This window comes from Diplotaxodon limnothrissa, linkage group LG9, assembly GCF_057381915.1.
Source record: "Diplotaxodon limnothrissa isolate DT_005_m linkage group LG9, D_limnothrissa_male_GT1.1, whole genome shotgun sequence".
NCBI classification, from domain to species: Eukaryota; Metazoa; Chordata; class Actinopteri; order Cichliformes; family Cichlidae; genus Diplotaxodon; species Diplotaxodon limnothrissa.
The window spans coordinates 18,616,693-18,642,083 of NC_140604.1; the positions used below are offsets into that span (position 1 = coordinate 18,616,693).

Genomic DNA, 25,391 nt, shown 5'->3' on the forward strand with positions numbered 1-25,391 from the left:
GGCGCCATATGACATCTGAGGTCATCATACTTGGTAAACCCTAACACAACCCTAACCCTTTCATTTGGAGAAAGGTAAAACAGACTCTTTTAGATAAAAATGTGAATAGTTTTTGACGTGTGCCAGTCAGAATGATTATTTTAGTTGTTTATTGATTGCAAAGACTAGCAGAATATTTTAATGAAAACAAAACTTGTGTATTCTGTTTGCCTGGGTTATGCATGATTTGCATCTATGCTGAATCCATGTAGAGGCCACCAAGTAACCTATGCAAGTGGCCAGTGCTGTTGCCAGCATTGTGCCACCAACACACTAGTTGGTTCTGGAGTTTCTCTATTTGAATGGATCCATTGTATTCCAGTCAAGGTGAAAAATGAAGATAAACCGATGATGGTACTGAACAGGCCAATCACAGTCTTTACAGGCTGCACTGATGCAGCGCAGTTAGTTTCTAAGAGTCACGGCGTCGGGTTTCAGAAGGGTTTGTGGTCACAGCGTACCTCCGGCATAGATTTAACTCAGAAGCTTAGATCCCACTTTAGAGTCACAGACCTCAGAGGGTTAGGCAAAACAGCATAATTTGCAGCCAGTAACACAAGTTGTCTGCTTTGGAGTCTGGACACCAAACTGACAATTTAAAGCAACTGTTTGGCTACATGGCAAGCATCTGTGGAGCTGCTGCAAGAAAAATCTGACAAGTAAAGTTTTCTCTGGCTCCAGCTGCACAGTGGAGAGCCACAGAAAATGAATCTAAAAGCAAACTTCAAGAATGATCTTGTCTGTAGCCAGCATTTTGAAAGGGATGATGAATGTGACTATTGTTGGATAAAAAAATTCCTTACTGAGTCATATTTGTTCATTGAGCCGGGAAACCAGGTGCAACCAAGGTAATGCTTTTGTATATTGCTACACAGGTTAGCTGACTATACGTTACTGTATATACCCGACTGTTTGACACAATCACAAGCAAAACAGTGACAGCGAACAAAGTAAAATACTGTAAAGTATCTCATTGAGTCTGGTTTGTTTGACACATCCAGAGCATTTTTCTTCAGCAGAACAAAGGTGATTATTTAATGTAATTTCAAAAGATTAACAGGTTAAGTTTTAGTATGCCTGCACACATACTGCACGATGGATGGAATGAAGAGACAGACATTTTAATGTCAACATAAGTGAAAATTAATTATAGCCATTCATAACCTAATCCTAGAGTCTTAAAAGCTGCTCTCCAGTTTTACAACTGGGGATTATCTCTTTAGATGTTTGTGCACTTGTGGTATTTACAGATAAACAAATGCTTACCAGCTGCAAAATGTCCTCATCCTTTGGCATCACACAGAGTTCCAGCAAGGCATCACTGATGGATGATAAACATAAGAGAGAGAGAAAGTTATAACATAGACCTCAAGGACGTGTGAACATTTCTCGTAAGAAATGGCCAGGTGACATATTAAAGGAAAAAAAAACTTGACTCTTAACCACTGCAGTGACAGGGTTGGGTGTCTTTGTTATGCCATTGGGGGCATTTCAATGGCAAACTTTGGATTGTAATGTGATTGGTATCTTCTAGAATGAGAACCTGGGCCAGGCCACACCAGCAGGACATACATTAAAGGGCTGAATGACTAAAGTTTCAAAGCAAATGTTAAATGAGATCTCAACCCAACTGAACATCTCTGGGAGATGTTGGACTCATCAGATTAAGGTCTCGCCATGTCTGCATTAGAGATGGACCGATCCGATATTACGTATCGGTCCGATACTGACCTAAATTACTGGATCGGATATCGGAGAAAAATAAAAAATTTAATCCGATCCATTAAATATCACGAAAGCACCTCACAAAACTTGCAACACGCCGTAACTCACCTCAGAACGTTAGCAGTCGGAGCAGTATGCATCAGGTGATAGAGCGGCTGTGGCATGCGGGACCTGTCGGTGGTCTGGATAGCATGTGGAGCTTCGCTAGCAACCCGGCATTTCATCTCCGACAAAGTTATCCCCGAGAGAAGTAAAGCAAGTGTGTAAGTCCATCTCTGAATGTTTGTAAAGCATTCCTGCGTTAAGCTTACCAAACGATATATGGAGCGACTGCTTCTTCTGGCTGCTACTTCAATCATGAAACTGCTTAACGATCAGCTGATCGGCTTTTCTGTCGCGAGTCCATCTCTCTGGTTTGTTTTTGGCCCACTTTGCACCAGAAAGAGGAAACCATCGGCTGAACAACAGCAGCACGTTTAAGCTTGATAAGCTGTTGTTAGAATTTATTTATTATTACTTTCTACTCGAGGATCTTTTTCTACGTAGCTGACGGCTGGTAACTGTGCAGGGGCGGATCTAGCAAAGTTTAGCCAGGGGGGCCGATAGGGCATGAACAGGGAAAAGGGGGCACAAAGACATACTTTTCTTTCTTATTCTCATTTAAAATGTCTAGCTTTTAATAAATAATTATCCGAATCTTACACCCAAAGTTTTAATTTGATGTAAAATGAATAGAAGTCCATTACTGTATATAGTGACTATTAAGTCTAATATATATACCCTAGTAAGCTATAGTACTTTTTCCTTTGGGAAGGTACCATCTGTGCAGTCTGCAATTTTGTTGAAGAAAGATGTTGAATCTATTTAATATTTCTTGAAAAATAATTGATTTCTGTGCATTTTTTTTCACACTGCATCAAATTAAGGTTGATTACGTTGATTAAGCATCATGAGGTGGAGCGTGAGGGGTGGTTCCCTATTTTTTATTTATTTATTTTTGTTGTTGCTGGGAGTTGGAACCCTATTAGTTAGGTTGCTTAATATTTATGCTAAGTACTCTTTAAAATACCAGAATAGGGAGGATGGTGTAGGTTTAAGTTTATTAGATTGATCAGTATTGCTGAACTATGAAATATTTTTTTTTTGCATATAGGTATAACAGAATAGCTTTAGTGTAGTTGTTGTTTTAAACTTGAGTATGAACTTATACAAAATGCAGCAAGATATTTAAAAAAAACAGTTTTGTTGATTAAAAAACATTATATCGGATTCATATCGGTATCGGCAGATATCCAAATTTATGATATCGGTATCGGACATAAAAAAGTGGTATCGTGCCATCTCTAGTCTGCATGTGCTGATGCGTGGATGACTCAGGTCTGCTGTAGCTGTGCACTGTCACCAGAAGGAAGAGTCAAAAATATGAGGGCTACTCTTATTTGTGTTGTTATTTCTGAAGCAGGGATGTTAAACTCATTTCACTTTATGAGCCAAATACACCCCACTTTGATCTTAAGTTTATGTTAATTCAAATAAAATGTCTGGATTGGAGTCTTTTCTGGGCCACGGGCCTTATGTTTCACATTCCCGTTCTTCTTTTTTCTGGTTCACCTCCCGAGCTTGTTTGTACAACATTGTCCTTTTTTGTTTTTTCAAAGCACCACACTGAAAGTCCCTTTGACTAACAGAAAGTGTGCGTAAACGTCAAAGCATCTGCCGGGAAGCACTCATGGGCTTAGCTGGAAAGTGTCTCAAAGTGTGTGAGGCTGTTAAGCTGGACACTGGGATTGGTCTATTAAGAATGACGTGAAACCGAATGTTAAAAACAACATGTGCTGCTATTTAGATTGTTTTTTCCACATTTCTTCCTCTCCCTGGTGAAGCCTGCTATCATTCTCTTTCCTGTTCCATTTCAAACATTCACCATTCTTGGGAGGACTGCATGCAAGTGTTTCTCCAAAGCATCTGCATATTACAGTCTTTCTCTCTCTAAGTGCAACCAAAAAGTCATGCAAGCAAACACAAATGCAGGGCCTCATATTCTGCATGAGGCAGCACTCTCCAAAATCATAACGGTGTTGCCACAGAGTAACAGAAACTGGCATTTTCCCAACTGTAGTTTGTTTACTTTGGTCTGAATCAGCTGATAAATTTGTAAAACTCTAGATGTTTCCCATTTTTTGGTTTCTTTTAATAACACTAACAATAAAAACTACGTGAGAATGTTGAGTCCGCTTATTGGCCACATGTGTCGGAGACGGGAGAAACAAAAATCAATCAATATGGAAGCGTACCTTGTTGCTTGTCTAAGCGAGCTCTTTAAATTTATGGCCAGTTGCCAAGGTTATCATACTCAGCATACTCGGGGCGATTACCTGGAGGACTACGTAACCCTGCGCTGACGGATGCTCCACGCCAGTCCGTTAATCACCTCTCTGTGGTAACTAGACTCCCGCGAAAGCGTTGCGCTAATGTTTTATTGGAACTGCGTTAAACCTGCCTTCTTGTGTTTAAGATTTCGATCCGGCGTCCAGTGTCTGCCACCTGCCTGTCCTCCTGCTCGATTGGATCACCCGGTGCTTCATCTGGCCTCGTCACTAACTCCACGAATTCCCTTTTCACGGACCTTCCCACTTCCCTCCCGAGCCCCACGGTCCCACTCCGAGTGTAAGCCCGCTACTCTAACCTTGTCTTGTTGTGCTCCCCAGCTTCCCGGCTCACTAGTAATCTTCTCCCCTTTCTGTTGCAGCCTCCCACGGTCCCGATTCCGGCTTCCCCGTGTCATTTGTTTCCCCGGGTTTTTTAGTTCCTTATTTGCTCCTCTGGTTTTCCCGGGCCGCCTTTTGTTATTTACAGTAAAGTGTCCTTTCCTGCTAACACTTGAGTCTGCTTCTGGATCCTTTTGTGCACACGCACCTCGGTGCATGACGACAGGAAACATTTCACTTAGACTAGGTGGGCCAGACTGGGGTCAGATCACGTTTTCATCATAAATGGAGATCATGAAAAAGACTGTTTTTTGGTCCACAACACAGTGCCCCAATCAAAGTGCACCAAAGAGGATAAAAGAGTCAGACTTTGATTTATGCTAGTATTCTTTTGTCACGTCTCTGTACATCTTTTCACAGCTAAATGTAACACGTGGATGTGAAAGCATGTGGGCTTTCTCTGAGAAGGAAACTCTCTGCTAAAAAGGAACATGTTTCCCAACATCTCTAACTCCTTTCCCATCAATAAGCCACAAACATTTATGAAAGGATTAGATCTTGTGAGTCATTCAGGCTTTTTGTTTTCCCTCAAAATGAATCATTAACTGAAACGTGCAATCTTACCTGTTCTGGATCAAGGCTATGACTTGAGAGTATGTCTTCCCAATGATGCTCTCTCCATTCACCTTCACTATCCGATCCCCTGGGCAGAAAAGAAAAAGAATAGATGAAAGAGCAGCACGTGTTTGTGCTCTGAAAAATGATCTGAAATCACAGTCAACGTGATTATTGACTGAAGAAACCACGATGGAGTGACTCCTTCCAGCACAAACACACATTTGTGTTCAGATCAAAGGAGAATCGTAATACCAGCGCATGTTTATGTATGTAAAAACCCCATGTTAGGACCTATCTCCAAGTTTTCTGAAGATGGCCATCATACAGGAAGAGAGGGGAGGTGAGTTTAGGAGTGAAACTAAATAATTGTGGGAAAATACCACTTGCTTGTCCCAGGAGGAGAGCGAACAGATAAAGGCAGGCAGCTTTAGACGGCTTGTCTGGACCGCTTTACATTTCCTGTAAAACAACGTGCTAACCTGGCAGTAATTCTGGCAGCAGTAAGCCATCACCTAAATTCCAGGGAAACTGTAAAGAGCAGGAGCTGATCCATGCTTTCACCAAAAAGGGGATATTTTTATGTTCGCTGATTAAAATTAGAACTGATTCCTGTTTTGATAAGACAAGAAAAAAAGTGGGAGATGTACAAAGACAAATTTAAGGAGAGGTCAGAATAACAGCGTGCATATTACACTTTGCTCAACCCCCCACGAAGGAGCCATCTGTTATTTTGTAACCTCATATCTGTTTTGCCTGGCAGTTTACAAGGAAGTGAGTTACCTACAGTACAGACGTGAAGAAATCTTGGCATAGAAAAGCACTTTGAGGTCAGATATGAGACAGGCAGAGTTAATCAGATCTGCCGGTTATTACACTGTGTGTGTGTTAATGTGACTGTGTGTGTGTGTGTGTGTTTTTGTGTGTACCTGTACAGAGTCCAGCTCCGTGGGCGGGACCTCCCTCCTTCACTTGCTTGACGAAAATCGTGTCCATTGGCTCCAGACGATTCCTCTGTCTCCCTGGCAACCAGAGAGTGAGAGAGAGAGTGAGCACACATGCAGAATGGCGATTGGTCACACAGTTAGGAAAAGCAGCAGCAGTGGAGTCATAACTAGGCCAAATTGCATTGGGAGAATTTAACAGCTTCAATATTCTGCTGATGATGCTGATTATTGCATATTTCCCCTTTGAAGCCCTGAAATGATGTAAATGCACACAGTTTGTAGCAAAAACACGAAGTCCAAGGAAAGTATAGAAAAAGGAGAGTCTATAAATTTTAGACTGTTGATAGATGATGACTTGCAGAGTTTTTTTTCCTGTCTCAAAGAGTTATTTTTTGAAGGTGATTGTGTACATGAGTATGACTGCTACACATACACTTTATGGATAAATATACTGGGCCACCTGTACTGGGAGCTGCTAAGCTTGGGAAACTGATACTACAAAGGTTCTGGCGAACCGTTTTTGTGCTGATGTCAATGCCAGAGGAGGTTTGGAGCGCTACAGTTCAATTTATTTAGCAGCTTTTACACACTTTTAACACTCTGCGATTCCCGCTCTGCAACTTTATGCGGTCTGCCACTTCATGGCTGAGTTGCTGTGGTTCCTAAACACTTCCCCTTTGCAATAATACCACTTACAGTTGATGAATGAAAAGCTAGCGCAGAATACATTTCAAGAACTGACTTGTTGCAATGGTGGCATCCTGTTACAGCACCACGCTCAAATTCAATGAGCTCTTTGGAGAAACCCATTCTTTCATGAATGTTTGTAAAGGCAGACTACATGACTGGGTGCTCGCTGCTATGGGACTGAAAATTCAAAAGTTTAAGATGTATACCCCAATATGTTCATATTGAGTATAGTTAGGGCAAAGGATAGTCTGTGCATTCTCCTGTTATTTGTGAGAATACCTACTTAGTAAAGATAACTTTACTCAGGAAAAACAGCTTACAAAAATAGAAAAAGAATCCAATGAATAAAGTTGGAAGGTTCAGTAGTGATAAAAATCACTTCCATCAGAACTAAATATTTGGAAAAATTTTCAGCCATTTTCATTTTTCCTCTTGTCCAAAGGAAACACCTGGGTTTTCAGTCAGTTTAAAGCAGCAGAGATTTATTTTGCTCTTTCTTTACTTTAAAAGTCGAAATGCAACAAAATAAGTGCTGTTAATATATAATCAAGTTGCCTGCTGTCACCAGATGTTGTATTTTGGGTGTTTTTCACTATCTTACTAAACATGCTGCAGCTAACAGTTAGTCAGCTGTTTGGTGAATGAGAAAAACCTTTCATTGTCATATGCACTGTCACAGAGGGTTTCAATTGTCCTTAAAGTCCAAGGTCAGATCTTTTGTTGTTTTTCTTATCAGTAATTCAAAAAACAAAAGGAAATGCATTGAATTAAATTAAAACAATGAAAAACATATTACAAGCTAGGATTAAATAGCTAAAATGTTTGATATCTGCTCAGAAAATAGCCAAACAGGTTAATTTTATTACATTAGCTAACACTGAATGACGCCTTATTTTCAGTTCTGATCAGTGTTGCATTTTCAAACTTAACACACCGACTTCTTTAGCAGAGCTACACAGAAAAATATATTATTTCACATCTCAAAATGTCATCATCATAACATCCAAACACTGTGCATCAGTTCACATCCTTTCACTGGCTAAGGACAGCGAGGGGAGGTCACAGGATGCTGACATGGCTGCACGCGAACAAGCCACAAAGGAGGTCACTTTCATATGGCAGAGGGAAAGCTACCACAGCATGCCATGTGACGTACAGTGAGGCAGGCTAGTGGAGAAAACGTAGCTGATTAAGGATCAATACTATCATATTTCAAACATATTCAGACAGCATCTATCTAAAGGTATAGCCAGCAGTTATCCTTGTGTGTAATGAAGATAATAACTGTCTTTAACTGAGCCCATTAAGCCACAATCTCAGTTAACATCGGCTGCCTTTGAGAGCCCACGGGCTTTGCGGAAGTGCAACATCAGAGCATCCCCACTGTTCTTCCCTCAGGGAACGCTGACGACCGTGCCCTGCTTTGAGTTCACACATGCATTTACTAGCCAGAGGTTACTCTGACAGTCGGTGTGTTTTAGAGCTCTGAACAGCTGGACCGGAGCAGATGTTGCTAAAGAAAAACTTCAAAGATGAGGAAACATTCACTGAGTTTACACATGTTGGTCTGGGATCCAACTTGTAACACTGTGTCCCTTTTTTCCTAAAATCATGACTACATCCAGACTGCATGCATTTAATGTCGAATTCCTGCTGGGAGGAACCACAGAAATGTTTCCAGAAGAGCCCGTTGTAATGCAAGTGTGTCACCTTAGTCGTCCTCTTTCCCTGCAAGCCAGCATGTTCAATGTTTATACCACTGCCTCCCTCCTGTGGCTGAATGTGTTACTGCAGGAAATTAACATCCATTATACTGGAGGTTTATAATATTTACTAAAAGGAACAGCATCTGCTGATAAATGTTGTCCCTTGTATGTTCTGGTTTATTTAATCCTCACAATGACAATACCATTATCTCAACCATGTTAGTTCAGGAAGCTATAATGTCACAGATTTCATATGCAAGCTTTAGGTATACAAAAGTCAGTTTATTACTCTGATGTCAACATTAAATGCACTTCAGAGTTTGACTGAGAGCAGCTGCACGGTTGTTTCTGATCCAGCAGAAGGCAGCAGAGGCTGTAAAATGACTCATCACCCAGGTATAGCGTAAAACTGTTAAGAGCAGCTTTTCACTCTTCATGCTGATATGATGTCATTGAATTACCCGGTGACTAAACAGTTACCAAAACCTTTGCATGCTGACATTGTGGCTCTTCAGCACTCCAAAACAAGCGATGAAAGCTGCACTGATGCATTAGGGCGTGATGTTACAGGCACATTTAAGGACGTGACTGACCCATGCCGTAGCTACAGATGTCAACAAATACTCTCCCCTCCCTCCCCCCTCTCAGTGTGTGTACTAAGCAGGTTCCCCCTCTGCTATTAGCCAACCTCAGCAGGCTCCAGCTCTGCAGCAGAAATTGGATTGTGGAAGTTTCCATGCGCTGCAGCTGGATGAACGGGATTAAATATGGAAAGCTTTGGATAGATTTAATGCTCCCAACTGTCTTAAAGCAGAAACTATTATGTGGATTAATGAAATACATCAGTCCGCCTCAAAATGATTTCAGCTCATCTGAAACACAGATGGACAGCTGAATAACCGCAGTGATTTTTGGCGGGAAAATCTTTCACAAATAACACTTATGAACCAGCTTGCGTCACCCTTTTACGTCACAGTAAAAAGGCATATGACTAAAGCAAACTGTGGCAAAGAAAGCATGTGCAACCTGTAAGGTGCCAGCATAGGTATATACACTATAATGTCAAAGGTACTGAGCCACCTACACTCTACCACCTACCCATGATCTGTTCTACTATGGACACCCATGCCAAGAAGCTCCTGGCGTTCAGTTTTGTGCTGCCGGTAATGTCAGAGGAGTTACTGAGTCAGCAGAGCATTGGCAGTTTTTACACACTAGGCCTTTGCACTTGGTGACCTCGCTCTTTAACTTTACCTGGCCTGGCACTTCATAGCTGAGTTGCTGTGGTTTCTTAATACTTCCAGATTGCAATAATACCACTAACAGCTGATTGTGAAATATCTAAGAGGGAAAAACACTCACTAACATACTTGATGCAACATTACCCACTGGTTCACAAAGGTTTGTAAAGGCAGACTGCTTTCATTTTATGCACCAAATGGACTGAAAACATTTAATATGTGTGGCCCAGTACATATAGAGTATATAAACCACAGACTGTATATAAAAGATGGGATTAGAAGCCATATCATCACCTATTAATTTCTATAATCCTAGATATAATCCTACATAGGTGGTTGGATTAAACTATAATTGAGTGAGATATCAAATCAGTCTGAATCCTAAAGCAGCCACGCTTTAAGATACTATATAACTGAAATGGTTGACCTGCTAAAAAGAAAAATACTACTTATAGACAAAAGATCTATAACAGGCAATAAACATGTTTATTTTATCTTTAAAAATGAGAATTTTACAGTTGACTCCGTGGTGGAGCCAGCCTCAAGCAGCCATTAGACGAAATGCCTTTAAAAATGACTTCAGGTATTCTGTTTATCCATGTAAAGGCAAGGGAAAACATCGAATGGGATGAGCTCATTTGCTTGAAAAAAGGTCCTTAAATGACTAATCCATTACTAACATATTATTATTTTGACTTGTTTAGAGAAGCAATTCTTTCAGATGTACTTTTGGTTCCACAAATGTAAAACTGAAACGCAATGTTGACACATCTTAATCCATTCAAACCCGAGACAGCTTCTTATCAAGGCCTTTTGGCACTGTTCAAATAGTCTCCAAATACCAAATACCATGCATTTTTGTTCATTTCCTCCATAACTGAAACAAAGTCAGAGAGAAGAGGAAAGCAGACATACGTGCATAGACATGCGTTCAGTCTGTTTTTTCTGTTGTTTTCAGTTTGAATCAGTTTTATCAGGTAATTCACTTGACTTTTTGAACCTAGATTTAAATGCTTAATGGATGCTGCAAATTAGCTCCAGCTAGATGCTTTGTATTCATTACGTCTGTATTACGGCTTGCACATATGCAGCAGTATTTATCTGTATTTCTTCCTTTGTATTTATGTTCCAATCTAGAATTTTACAGTCAAAGGCTTCAGCACTACTTCCTGACTTCAACAAGCTTGTGTCTGGCTCAGGTCCCTGGCTGCACAGCTGGGCCTGGTTGCGTGGGCCAGCTCCCCGGCCCCCCGTTGTTTTGGGTTAGATAATGTTATTCTACAGAGGGCTGGGCCCGCTGCCCACTCCCTGGATTAACCCTGGCGTAATGCCTCTCTGTCCATCTCGCTGTTCTCTACCACTTGTGTCACTCGTGCATTTGTAAGCATTTCAAATACTAATAAGAAGGTCTGTGCTGGAGTTTAGATGGTTATCTATGACAGGTCCGCTCCATTGGGGAAATATCAAAATGGGAGGTGCCTGACCCTGACACAAGGCAGTCCCCCCATAGTGCAGGAAGGTCAAAGCACAAGTACACTGCACATAAATCCATAAACTCTAACTTCCTCGAAAAGCAGAGCTTGTTTTAAGGCCAAACATGCGCTCAAAGAAACTGAATTGCTTCAAGGCAGAAGATCATGAAAATAAATACTGTAATTCTGCCCTTCCTTCTTCAGTTTCCATAAAGAAACAACGTACACAGTTCACACAAGCCAGTCCAAAGACAACTCTACTGTGAAAGCCTAAACTCTGCTGAAACACCTGTGTACCCGAGCCCCGACCTCTCTGAAACACTGAACAAACCCACATCCTTACAAACTGCATCAACAATGATGCGGCGACTTGTAGCTGCCGACATCAGACGGGCCAGTCTTATTTCACTAAACACTGGTTTTTGTTAACAGCCACACAGCTTTCTGACAGTAACATAAACACACGCTGGAGCAGGGCATGTCAATACATCTTGAAACCCCTGTCATCACCATTCGAGTTAACTCAGGAGTGAGTCAGCTGTGTTTGTGGCACCTCTACACAGGCCAGAGTGTTGCTGTATTTTTGAGGCCAGTGGTGAAAACTGTTAAGGTTTCGAATGTTGACTGAAGTTGTGGCTTGTCAGGAGCAAACAAGCTGTGATTGGTCAGCTTCTAATTCCAGTTACACAGAGTTAGAGTTGTTGTCATCAATGATGATGTCTCAAGATCAATTTCTACTTCTGCCTTTAATCCATGTAAATGCAAGTGTCTGACGCTGTTGCAAGTATTTATACTTGTATCCATACGCCTGAACTTTTATGCAATTTTGCCAAGACACTAGTTGGCGAAGGGAGTTTCTCTCTGTAAATCTAAAACGGAAAGTTTTCACATAAATATTAATCAAAACCTAAAATGTAGACATCTCAAAAGGGACCTACTGTATTTACTATATAAAAGTAATAACATTCTCTTCTGTTCATTTCACTGGAAATCTAATTTGTAATAAAGAAACTGCACCTCTTCAACATATGAATAATGAAGACTGACCACATGCTATTGGTTGAGCAAGAAAAACAGCATTTATGCGCCCTGAAGTACCATGTTTTCATCAAACAGATTCTAAAATACCTCAAATACAAATTCCTGGTAAATTTGGCCACCACATACAATGCTACTATTATTCACAATCCAAGTAATGATATCATCAACACAATATGTAGTAAGAAATGTAACCTAATATGTATGTGTAACACCCAGCAGGGCTGGATTCCTGCAGTTCCGGGATCATTAGAATATAAGTTACTTCCAGGACTCCAGCATTCCTAACCTGGGACACACGCCGAGGTAGAAACACATGCCTAACAGTACTGTGTGCATATGTCCACTCATCACATCAGATTTACACACAAACATGTCTGGTGTTTTTTCTCACCAGGGCAGGAAGGTGGTGGAGTACTTTCCATCACTTTTTTTCTAAGAATCACACATACCACAATCCACTGAGGGGAAAGCGGATATGTATTGACATTACACTGACATGCACAGCAAAAAGAAAAAAATCAGTATTTTGTTTTCTTTCTGTGAAACAAGCCAAACTATCCACCAGGGGAGTTCAAGTTCAAGTGAGGGAACAAGTGACAAACATCTGGAGGCACATGGGGTAATTTTAGTCTAAAATGTTGTCTCGGGTCTCTTGGAAAATGAGCTAAACCTGTCCCCTTAACACTAATTTTCCACTTGCAACTCAACAACAGTAACCAGGCCTGTCGAGCTTCTAATTACTTCACACATGTTGAAGCTGCATTCATGGGTCTGTACTGTGAATTATTGCTTTCGTTGCCTTTTCGTAACCAAAATACCAAATCAAATATCGAAGGAGTGGCAAAGCCCAAGAAATGTGCTATTCGCGTTGGCTGTTAATTGTTCTTTTTACATGAACGTGCAATTTTGTAGGTGGATTACGGTGTAATCTATGCTTGAGTCATTCAGTTTAATAATACTTTTTGTCCATTTAGGTGTAGTTAATTTTATCTTACCATCACAGCTTTATAATAACTGAAGCTGTTTTGAAATTCATCCACTTAGAATGAATTTCAAAACAGCTTCAGCTTTGAAATTCCTGCTCAGTGTCGTGCTCCTTTCAAACACATGCCAAGCAAACTGATCACACCGTGCACATTTTGTACAAAGGGCAGGTGTTACTCATGGAGCACCGTGACATCAAAACTACTGATTTACTTGTCATGTGGGTTGAAATGTGACATTTTCATATACTTTATTACCTCTTGAGGTGAGTTTGGCTGTAGTTACCAGTGTGAAATAGTTAGTAGTTTGTAAAATTCAGCTTTTAAAGTATCTTATTTAATTCTGTTTGTGAGGCAACCAATGTACTGATGTTTTTAAGGGGGTTTGTTTTGTTTTTGTATTTCCCTTTTCTGTGGATTTTTTTTTTCATTTGACTCAGAGCCATCTGGTCAGATGATTTTGCCTGGGTTGTTTAATGTTTGCATCACTTTTTACGCACAACGATGTAAGTAATGGGGGGATTTATATTTTTGCATTAAATCTAATCTTTCCTACATCACAACTTATGCCATAACCTATTGTGAATGTAGCATAATCTCATGTCACTTCAGCCTACAACAACTGTGATTGGCCAGTCTAGTTGCACTGGTGCATTTCCGGCTAGCTCTCCTTCTGCTGCCACTTTTCAAGCTGACTGAAAGAGAGAAGATCAACCTGATGAGCCAAACCTCATTGGCAACTTAAGTTGCAATGGCAAAGTTGCAGAGGAATGCTCGACATACCGCGCGCAAAGCTAAGGGTCTCCCACAAGCAAGGACCTTAGCCACGTGCGTACGCAATGTAGCAGGCTTTACATAGCTTCACCCAGAAGTCCTAAATAGGCTTAAGCAGCCATCAAGTGCATATTTAAGAGTTGTTTTTACAAAATACTGACTTTAGAACCAGTCAAACAAGAACATTTATAACTTCCCTCACTCACTATATCTGCAACCGACAATTGTTGTTTCAGGAAAAGTGATGTTTGCCAGGTAGAAGTGATTAGCCTGTAGACCAATTGCTCTGTGTGTTCTCTGTTGCAACAGAAAGCTAGACAGTCACAGCAAAGATCTATTTACAGTAGTATGTTGAATCGTTGCAGAGCTGACATAATGCAGTAAGTGATGTTCGTTGTTTGCATTTATAATTGAGCACTGGTGGGTCTGCATTGCTCTATCATCACAAGTGAAACCAGGCTGTTTATATTGGACCTGGACCTGATAAATCAGTTGGGGGAGTTGGCGTTGGGGGTGGGGTGATACTTCAGTACATGTATTTTCACAGCTAAGAAAACAACCAAACAGCATAAGTCCACACAGGCAGACTAATGGTTATTGCATTAGCACTGTGAACTAGCTAGATACAATTACAAAGCTTTGCATTTCAGTTTACAGAGGCTCTCCATGGGAGTCTTCAATAACATATTATGATGGATAAAAAATAAATTTGTGGCTGGCCAACAAACAACATTTTTAAGAATAAAGACTTACATTTAAATTTGTATTAAAAAAATAGAAACATTTCTGAAAGGTAAAAACAAATTCTTGAGACAAAAAGGCAAATTACAAGAAAATCTTGTTTTTAGAACCTTTTTTCCTATTAGATTTCCCAGCTTTTATACTCAAAATATCTAATATGTTCAACCATCGATCCAATCTCTTCTGGTTATCCAGTTCAGGGTTGTGAGGGGCTGGAGCCCTACCCCGGTGCAAGAGGTGAGGTACACCCTGGACAGCTCACCAGCCTGTCACAGGGCTAACACACACAGACAGGCAACCATTCATGTTCGACAATTAAGAATCATCCTGATAATTAATGTCACATTTTCAGTTTGAGTGGGTGTATGAGCTAAATAATACCGATAATATGTTAGATTTACCATTACTCATACATGCCTGTGGAGTCGGTGCAGAAAAACACTGATTGAGAGCTCAATGGGGTGAAAGAAGGACATGACAGGAAAACTATTTGTAAGAAACTAGAGTTGCAGAGGAAAGAAGTCACTATGGGAATTGAGAAAACAGAGAAAGAAAGGGAAAGACAGAGGGGGAGAAAGGGAAAGAGCAATCAAAAGAAAGGCAGTATGAGAAGCAAAAAGGGGGAGAAAAGATTAAACTTTGGATGTAGCTTTGTTAAAAAAGGTGGGGCATCAAAAAGCCCACTGGAGAATACAGGGGAATTCTGTTTGCTTGTGCTGCATTACATTCCCTCTGCAGAATTTATGGGAACAATCTGAAATTTGACTTTTAAAATAAAGCTGCAGAGAAAATAAAGCTGCAGAGAAAAGAGTTTCACATTGAATGAAAAACAAATATTTGAACAGATGGAGAAATTTTTGTGTTGCTTCTCTCGCTGTGTAGTTTCATAAGCATTGCACACTACGCCTCATTCAGATTTCACCCTTCAACAGCTCGCTAAAACACACAACTGAAGAGAAAAGACATACAGGAAAGGGAGAGACAGGCAGAAGAGGGAGGGAAGAAGAGAGGAAGTGAGATAGAGAGGACGATTTGGGATAACAGCCGCTTGGTATGTACACAACCGCTGTGAAGGGAAATAAACACATCCACATTTGAGACAGGCACAGTAAGGAATATCCATGTTGTTTTTATGTCTCTGTACGTCAGGGTTTACGTATCTCTAAATCTACATCAGCGTATGTTTCTGCTTTCTAGAAGTTTGAAGTGTTTCCAGCGGCAACACCCAGCTAGTCGACATGCGGTCAGCTCCCCCCCTCCCTCCTCCACTAAACACCAATAGACTCATCACACGCCCTGGCCCGGAATCAAGCAAATAAACTCCAGTGCAGCGCGATGGGGAGGCCGCAGTGAACCTCGCAGACCTGACTCGAGCTGAATGCAACTTTTTTTCATTCTATCTTTTTTTTTTTTTTCTCGAAACATTAAAACAACCAAGCACATGGGACGGATTATCTGTCTGGGTTTCACATGGTTTTTCGATGATGCTATGAGTGTTTTTGAGCGTATGTCGTTTGCTATGATAGTGATCAGTGGTTGTCACATAGCAACATCCACAATTTGAACACATCAGTGAGTAATAATTCCAAAGCCGAATGTTTAGAAGCACAAACACATGCCAAAGTCTTTTATTGCACTCATCCTTCTTAGTTCTCTGCCGCATGCTATTTTATGACATACAGCAAATAACAGATTATTAGGAAATTGAGGAAACATCTCCTTCTGGAAAAGACTGTGTAATATTTTGTAGGATCAAAAGCTAAAATATATAGATGTCATTTAGTGACTCATTTCAGCATTTTATTTATTTCTTTTTGTCAAAGAAAGCCAAGCCATCCACGACTGACTTAAACAGTGGACAATGCCCTCTACTTTATTTTAAAGGGTTGCTTTTAAAATAAACTCAGGTGTGATGTCACTACCAAGTTCCGGCATCCAAGTTCCGAGATATCTGGAATGTGGCGTCAGTCGTTTACCAGGTCCCAAATACAACATTGATATAATCGAGCTGCTAACTGAGGTTACAGAGCATAAGGCCTCAATAATAATAACAATAATAATACATTTTATTTAAAAATCGCGCCTTTGAAAGCACCCAAGGACACTGTACAACAAATAAAAACACAAAAACTGGAAATATACACAATAATAAGAATAACAGATACAAGTTAGGAGCATACAGAGGTTTAAACATAAGCAATTTTAAACAGATGAGTTTTGAGGGTGGACTTAAAAAGAGGGAATGAACTAATATTTCTGAGGTCAGGGGGTAAGGAATTCCAAAGTCGAGGGGCAGAGCAACTAAAAGCCCCGCCCCCCATTGTAATCAGACGAGCGGAAGGAGAGAAAGAGAAGATAAAGATCTGAGGCACCGGGATGGGAAGTTCATCTGTACTAAATCAGAGAGGTATGGTGGAGAGAGAGAATGAATAGCCTTAAATGTATAAAGGATTCTTTTAAAATGGATGCGAAATTTAACCGGGAGCCAGTGTAGCTGCTTCAGGATTGGGGAGATGTGGTGGGTAGAGGAAGTTCTAGTAATAATACGGGCGGCAGAGTTCTGGACACGTTGGAGCTTGTTAATGGATTTTTGTGTAAGGCCAAATAATAGTGAGTTACGGTAATCAATTCGAGACATAACAAGATTATGGACGAGAATGGCAGTGGCATGAGGAGTGAGGAAAGGGCGGAGGCGATTGATTTTACGGAGTTGAAAATATGCTGCATGTGTGACATTATTGATATGTGAATTAAAGGATAATGTGCTATCGAGAATGACACCCAAGCAGAGATGGGCAGTAACGCGTTACTTGTAACGCGTTACTGTAATCTGATTACTTTTTTCAAGTAACGAGTAAAGTAAGGGATTACTATTGCAAAAACGGTAATTAGATTACCGTTACTTTCCCGTAGGAACGCTGCATTACTGCGTTACTAAAACCGTGATTTTTTTTGCGAGAATGTCTCACGACAGTGAGGTAAGCGAGTGCGCCGTTAGTGACAACAGCTGTGTGCAGATCAACAATGGATCATATATCGATTGTGGGAGAGAGCATGAGCGTGCAGCGTTTAAAGCGTGGAAGTACTGACCTTACTTTGAGTTTGATTCCATAAAAAGTGACAAAAACATTAGTGTCCATTGTGCGTGGGAAGAAAACTTCTTTTTACAGGGAAAAAAAACCCCTAAACAAGCACCGAGTGCGCTACCACGTAATGGGAAATTCACAGAGAAACTCGCGGATTCTTCAACTGACCGCAGCACACCTGCACCAGGGTAAACCTCCGCCTACCCCAGTCCTGCTTTACAGGTGAAAATAGAGCAAAAGGACCGCTGAGTCTTTGACTTTATTTATTTTCTGCTGTGTTTTACTTGCATCTATTTGAAAGACTGAATGTAAACACAAAAAATATTTTATTTTATGTGCTGGAATGTGCAGAAAATAGGTTTAAATGTTAAACTAATTTATTCAAGTCAGAGAATGTTGCATATAATTACATTTTTGCTTGATGCATAAAGTTAAAAGATTAAAACTGATAAAACAAGTTTTTAAAAAAAGATACTTTTCCATTTGATTACATTTTGTATGATGGATTGTGCAGAAAAAGTAGAATTGGGCTGAAAGATCTATCGCTTTATCACCTATTCAGGTTGTAAATCGTGTTTTTAAAAAGTAACTAAGTAACTAAGTAATTAATTACTTTTGAAAATAAGTAATCAGTAAAGTAACAGGATTAATTTTTTGGGGAAGTAATCAGTAATTAGTTACTGATTACTTTTTTCAAGTAACTTGACCAACACTGCACCCAAGCTTTTCACAGAGGGAGAGATAGGGACCAACGAATTATTGATAGTGAGAGAAAAATCGTTAATTCTGGATAGCAATCGTTTAGTGCCGACCAGGAGAAGTTCTGATTTATTGCTGTTGAGTTTAAGGAAGTTGGAGGAGAACCAGGAATTGAGTTCAGCTAAGCAGAGGGTGAGGGAGGGTGGAGGAAGAGTAGAATCGGGTTTGGTAGAGAGGTAAAGCTGGGTGTCATCGGCATAGCAGTGGAACTGAATGTTATATTTACAAAAAATGTGTCCAAGTGGAAGAAGGTAAATCATGAAAAGGAGGGGCCCGAGGACAGATCCCTGGGGCACCCCAGTAGATAAAGGAGAAGGCTGAGAAGTGAAGGGTTTTAATTGAATGAACTGAGTGCGGTCAGACAGGTATGATTTAAACCAGGCTAATGGAGTATGAGAGAGACCAAGAGAAGCTAATCTGCTAAGAAGAATGGGATGAGATATGGTGTCAAAGGCTGCACTCAAGGAGAATAAGGATGGAGAGGAGACCAGAATCAGCTGCCATAAGAAGATCGTTTGTTATTTTTATAAGAGCAGTTTTAATCCCACAAGCCTACAGACTGGTTGGTGACAACCTGGTCGCTAGGGAAAAATGTATAATCTGGATGCTTCCTGGACCCTGTTGAAAACATTGCTGTGAGTGCTGCGAGAAATGATCAAGTGTGCCATGGAAGAGTATCTGGTTCCACCTGATTCGTATTCTAAGCGATTGGCGAGAGTAACGGGCAAAACAATTATATTGCCTTCCACTAGAGGGCAGTACAACTACCTGCTCTAATTAAATGGGTTGTCAACTGCCAGTAACACAGAAGAAGAGGAAGAAGAAATTACATAATAGTCATGCTTTTATGAGATGACACAGCGCATAATAGCAACAGATAAATATTTGAAATGAAAAAGTAGTCAATCTGGCCTGGGCCCTGGAGAAAATTCCCACCCAGATGAAGGCCCTAGCATGAGTAGTGGTCAGAAAAAAGCTCAAAAAGGTACCGCTGTCTGGTGCGTGGGTAAAATTATCAATATGCTTTTTGTGACATTTTTGTTTGGTAATTTTTCTAATGTGAAATATGTGCCGTGGCTCCAAAAGGTTGGGAACCACTGCATTAACCAGTTTCTAGGCCTATGTGACTGGGACGTAAAAGGACATTTAGTTGCAGATGGAGTACATCTGTGGGACAAGAGACTAACTGGGGGCTAACTGTTCATTATAAAACTCAATTGGAGATGGTTTACCAGACCAGTTCTTTACAAAGACTGAGAAATGCAAGAAATCAAATTTATCAGTACAGTATTTAGCGTCATAGCAAAGTCTGTGGCATTTTAAATATTTTTTTATCCAAACAGTAATATTCAATTGTAGACTAATAAGACCTTACATTTTGAGACTCCACAGACATCCTGATGGGGAGACTGTTATTAGCAAAAAAACTAGACTAGTGTAGACGTTCAACATTACAGCTTATTACGAAACTAACTAAAGTTAGAATTTAACATAATTTTTAAAGCCTAGTTTTTGCTAAATGACTTTTTTTTTCCACCCACGTGTAAAATTTTAACAAGCTTCTGATACAAACAGTCCCAACAACTCTGCATTTGAGAGGAAGTCGTTACAATAAATTTGAGTCCTGTTGTCCACACCAGTATAGTGTTCAGCGTCTTGCCTCAACATAGAGTATCTGGTGACACACATAACCAACCCTATAATTAACTGCCGGTCTCCTCCACCATTTGAACACAGTCAGCTTTTATCATTCAAATATCTAGCTCCATGTCGAGAAGCAATTTCTCAGTCAGCTTAAAAGCGTTTTACCTTTGCTTCTTTCATCTTATTCAGCTTCTTACTGGCTCTAAAACAGGACCATCAAAGGCTGCTCTGTCTGTCACGATAGCGAGAAGTGTTTAAACACGTCAACAAGAAATCAAATCCACAAACAAACACAAGCATGCGGCAGCTTCAAAAAACACTTTCAGATTGGTGCATTACAATGATTGCTGTTCATCAAATCAATGTCAGACCTCGGATAGAAACACATAATAGGCAATTTCTACTACTATTCCTACAACTGGTAATAATAGTAATAACAATAATAATAAGAAATTGCCTTTAAGTATGTAACTACAGTCTAAGAACCCACAACATCAATATTTTATAAGTCATTATGTGCTTATTGTAGAGGCCTCACAGGGAGGTCCCTGATGTCCCTGATATCATACATCTAGGACCCTTCAGCATCATCAACACTGCCCTCTGAGACACAAAAAGGAATTTAGTATGAGGAGCTAAGAGGCTTCCTGCTCAGCAGGAGAGAGGCTCTCAAGACCAGAATCATTATTCTTCATCTAGTGAGTTTTAACAGGAATTGCTCTAATGCACTTGAGCTAAATTCACACAAAGAAATTAAAGTTCATAAACTATAATACTGCCATGCAAAGAATGTGCAGACACTTACTCCCTAAGGGGTTTCCTTTTGCCAAAGCGAAGACCCCACGTGCGTGTTAAATACTTGGAGGCCTGCTTTAAATGAGGATGGATAAGCATGTAGTGGTTAAACTGGGTAGGGAGGGGGTAGCATGAGGAATGTGACACCACGAGCAAAGAGAGATGATGAAGGTCGCTTGCAGGAATCTCACAATTTCCCACTGAGAGGCATTTAAGAGTCATATTTATAAAAAGCCTAACCCTGGATTTTTCACTTTCTCTTTCCGCTCATGCCTTAATGGTTTACTGAAACACGTCTGGCAAGGCTTTAGGGTCACTGCAAGCTAAACAAACATCTAATTGTGGTTATCTTCTCAAATTTCCATGTTTACTTCAGTTTAAAAATACACAACTTTGTTTTTAAAAGGAAATCTTAGATGAGTAAATACAGAAGACTAAATAAACTGATGTCTTAGAAAAACACAGATATGTGCAGCAATAAAAATGCTTTGGATTATTTCTTTAAGAGTGCGCTGTAGCTGTCCTGTCTGTGTGTAACAATAGGAGTCCATGTAAACAAGCATTGTGTTTCTATATACAGACAAGGCCTGCTTAGGAAGGCTTTTGATGAAGAGCAGCAGAGCGACCCTCCTGCATTCATGCTGGGCTGCAGACGTGAGCAGCATACTGAGGGACTGGAATGACAAGCCGGATGCTCCAAGGAATGCTGAGGCCTTGCCAAGCCAACGGCACATGCAGCTCTGACTGCCCCTCTAAAGAGTGAGGGCTTGAAATGCAAAAGTGCAGCACAAAGCCACCCTACTGCCACACAGCGTGCAGGAAAGACACCTTCGCCTTTAACGTGTTGTTTTTCTAAATGTTTTACAACCACTCCTGGGTGAAAACTGTGCTTTTATAAGGCACTCAATGAGATTCAACTCCTAGTGTTAATGTGATGCTCTAACAAAGACTTGAAAATGCATTAATTCTATCCACGCAAAGCAAGAACACATTAGAGTAATGGACTGTCAATCCTAATTAGATAATCATTCAAGGGGGCTTGTGATGGAGAGCTGCAAGGAAATGGTTTGTGTGCATCTCCCTCATGCAACACCTGAGGTCCAGCTCACAGTGCACATCTAATGCATGCAGAATTTGATAATATACTCTCTGACTTACCTCTGCTGCCATTTTCTTCATCCTGGTAGAGGAAAGAAAAAAGAGAAAATAAGCATCAGCATTTTCCTCTGTTGATTATTTCTTAATATTCTTTTATATTGGCATATATCTCCACTGCATTTCATTCGGAGAAGCCAAGAAAGACTCTGTAAACACAAATGCAGATCATTTCTCATGTCAATCATCAATACCCATCCTATGCTAAATATTAGCCTATATCTAATATGCTAATATGCTTTCGTGAGAATTCAGCTTATAAATACAGTTTTGTGTAATGAAGCACAGAGCTGAATACCACCATACGATGGTGCCTTTTTGTTTTTGTTCTGTGATGCTAAAATGGAAATGTGTACACAGACATCATGTGGGTTGTGGGGAACGCAAGTGTAGCATCAAACTGTGGTTGTTGGACTTATAGCAGGTGCTCGGAAAACTTCAACGTATCACCACACCCCATGTTTACTCACAAACGTTTCCAAAAATGAAAGTAACAAAAATGAACTACTTGTGAAGCACAAAAACGCTGGCAAATCTTACTATGATAGACTCAAGAGCTGAGAAACCAAAGTAAGCGTGCAGGTACGTCTTACGCTGTGTGCACGGTCGAAGCATTTCCTTTTCTGAAGTTTTAGGTGAGGGACTACAGTGATTGCCAATGAAAGTGAAGATTACAACAACAATCTCTTAAACAGTTTAGACTAAAGGAAACACATTTCATAGCCATGCTTGTGTTTTTCCACTTATTTAACACATAAAACTGTTATTTCCTTCAGAGCCCACACACTTCTGCTTTAATCCACCTCCGCTCTGTGACACACATGTTCTGCATGTACCCTCTAAGTCACCCTGCTCTCCCAAGGCTTTGCTTAAGACGGCCTGACCCTCTTCAAACTAACTCCAATATCCTCACATTGCGATTAGTCAAGAACTCGAATCCAAGACTCTAAAAGTAATTACAATGAGAAGAAGTGATGGATGTACAGGCATGAGCTCCTTTTTAACTGTCCTCTTGTCGGCTAAGGTTATGTAATAGAAGAGCTCGTTATGGTCAAATGTAATGTTTCATTCTGAATGCTTTTTCACTGAGCTAAAAGGAAGAGAAATCTTGCGAAACAGCTTGTAATTCTTTACACCAACATAACTAAAAGAACAGAGAGAAAAGTGCTAATTGCCAAGTGTGGGAGACGACATTAGTGCCTCGAGTTTTCTTTCTAATGCCAGCTCCATATTGAAAATGTTACAGCAAGATCACAGAAAAAACAAGTAGACCCAGACTGGACTTGAAAGTGCCCGAAACAACACTGTGATACCCAAGAAGACCTCTGGGAGAATCTGTCTATCTCTCTGGTTTCATAAAAGTCTGAAAATCCTAACTGTCGTGCCACAGTTTCTCTTTCAACATGCAGAACCGAAGCCAAAAGCTATAAACAGAACATGCTATGCTGACTTTGTAGGAAATCCTTCTGTGCAAAAACAAGAGGTTGTCAAAATAGACTTCAGAGGAAAGTAAACGCAACTTATCCAGAATTATCACTTACAAAAACTAATAAGAGGCATGCTATGATAAGCTTTGAGTGAACTGACTCAAAACATCGGCACATTTTCCCATTAAAGGAGACCTATGTGTGCAGCCAGAGCCCTTTACCCCATGTTAGTCTGTGCCCATTCAGAGCCGGAAGCACTGCAACGACTGGATTAATACCAAAGGGCAGATTGGTCCTGATGTTATCTAGAGGATGGCTGGCAGAGTTCCTAGGTGGGATCAAAGAAGTGAGGCATGGCTAAAACCCCTGCTGTTGAACATAACTAACACTACACAGGAATATTAACATTAGAGTTTAACTAAAACACAGTGAGGTTGGTGTCTGTGATGGCGGAGCTTCCAGTTTTCCATAACGCTCTTACAAAAGCAGATGCCGAACTGCAAACTAATTCCAAGCAGCTCTTTGACTTTTGTCCACACTTTAAAAGTGGCAAAAGTTTGTATGAAAGATATGTGCTTTATTTTTAGCATGCCATTTCTGGACACTGTTTTTCACATTTTTATTTTAGACACTGTCGTTACATTTATAAATCCAATAAATCTTTTCCTCTTAACACAGTTGGAACACTTTTATGGCTTGGATAAAGAAAATAATCAACAACTTTCAGGAGAATAACAAAAATGTTACATTTTTATTAATTTGATTATTTTTTAAAAAAGAACAAGATTAGCCCTCTGAGGTTTAAGTCATCGTATTTGGCACCTCTAACTTTAACCCTTAATCTATATTTTGGAGAAGGCCAGAGCAGACGTTTTGGAGGGAAAATATGACATTTTTTATCTGTGCCAGTTAAAAAAAGACTTGGGAGAATCTTTTAATATGACCTGAGTTGGGCTTCATGGAGTTTTTAATAGTATCCAGGTCCTGTGGCTGCAAAACAAGCTTAAATCATCACCTCTCCACCTCTGTGCTTGACAGTTGGTATGGGGCATTTGTGTTAATATGTTGTCGTTGGTTTTCCCCAAACGCGGAGCTCTGTCTCCACATTGTTCAAGAGGTCTTGTGGTCTCCTCAGAAGCAAATTTGCAAACCTAAGCTGTGCCATGTTCTCTTTAGAGAGAAGAGGTTTTCTTCTGGCCACTTCCAAACAATCCATACTTGTTCAGTGTGCTGTCCAAAGTGAGCCCTACAGAGTCTGACATGCAGCTTTAGGGTTTTTTGTAGTTTCTCTGAGCATTGGGGTGAATATGTCGGGACGTCCAATCTTGGGAAAATTTGCTAACTGTATTAAATGTTGAATTTCTATCCTACATCTGTAGGTTTCTCTCTATAGAATGATGGACTTCAAATTGTATGGAAATGGCCTCATAAGCCTTCTCAGGTTGGTGAGCAGCAAAGGTTTATTCTTTAAAATTAGTTTTTAAGATGTCTTTCTCTCTCAGCACTGTGTTTACACACCTGAATACTCCTGGCAGCTACTTATTGCACCTTCCACATAAAACTGCATTTTGGCTTGGCAGGGTGTGATACATCCTGTAGTGTTGTTCTTCTGATGTTGTAATACCATAAATTTAAGATTTGCTGGGAATCGCATATTTTTTTCTTATCTACTAATATGTAAAACTTTTGAATTTAAAGAGAATGTGCTATCATTTGCATATATGACTGTGTTAAAACAAACCCAGCTGCTTTTTCTTGGCAGTTAAAAGAACTGGGATTATGTATTTTTCTAGTCTCACGCAAATTTGATGATCACTAATCAGTGTGGCTACCATAAAGCTAT

General features: G+C 40.2%; 1 protein-coding gene across 6 annotated transcripts in view; it reads right to left on the reverse strand.

The window, feature by feature from the left end:
- Nucleotides 1-25,391, reverse strand: part of arhgap21a (Rho GTPase activating protein 21a) — a 102,652-nt gene that overhangs the window by 26,280 nt on the left and 50,981 nt on the right. For all 6 annotated transcript variants that reach the window (XM_085362811.1, XM_085362810.1, XM_085362808.1 and 3 more), the window contains 4 exons: nucleotides 22,125-22,146; nucleotides 6,017-6,109; nucleotides 5,097-5,175; nucleotides 1,306-1,360 (listed from right to left, as the gene is read on the reverse strand). In XM_085362811.1, the coding sequence (XP_085218937.1) occupies nucleotides 1,306-1,360; nucleotides 5,097-5,175; nucleotides 6,017-6,109; nucleotides 22,125-22,146 (249 nt within the window). The remainder of the gene's footprint in view (nucleotides 1-1,305; nucleotides 1,361-5,096; nucleotides 5,176-6,016; nucleotides 6,110-22,124; nucleotides 22,147-25,391) is intronic.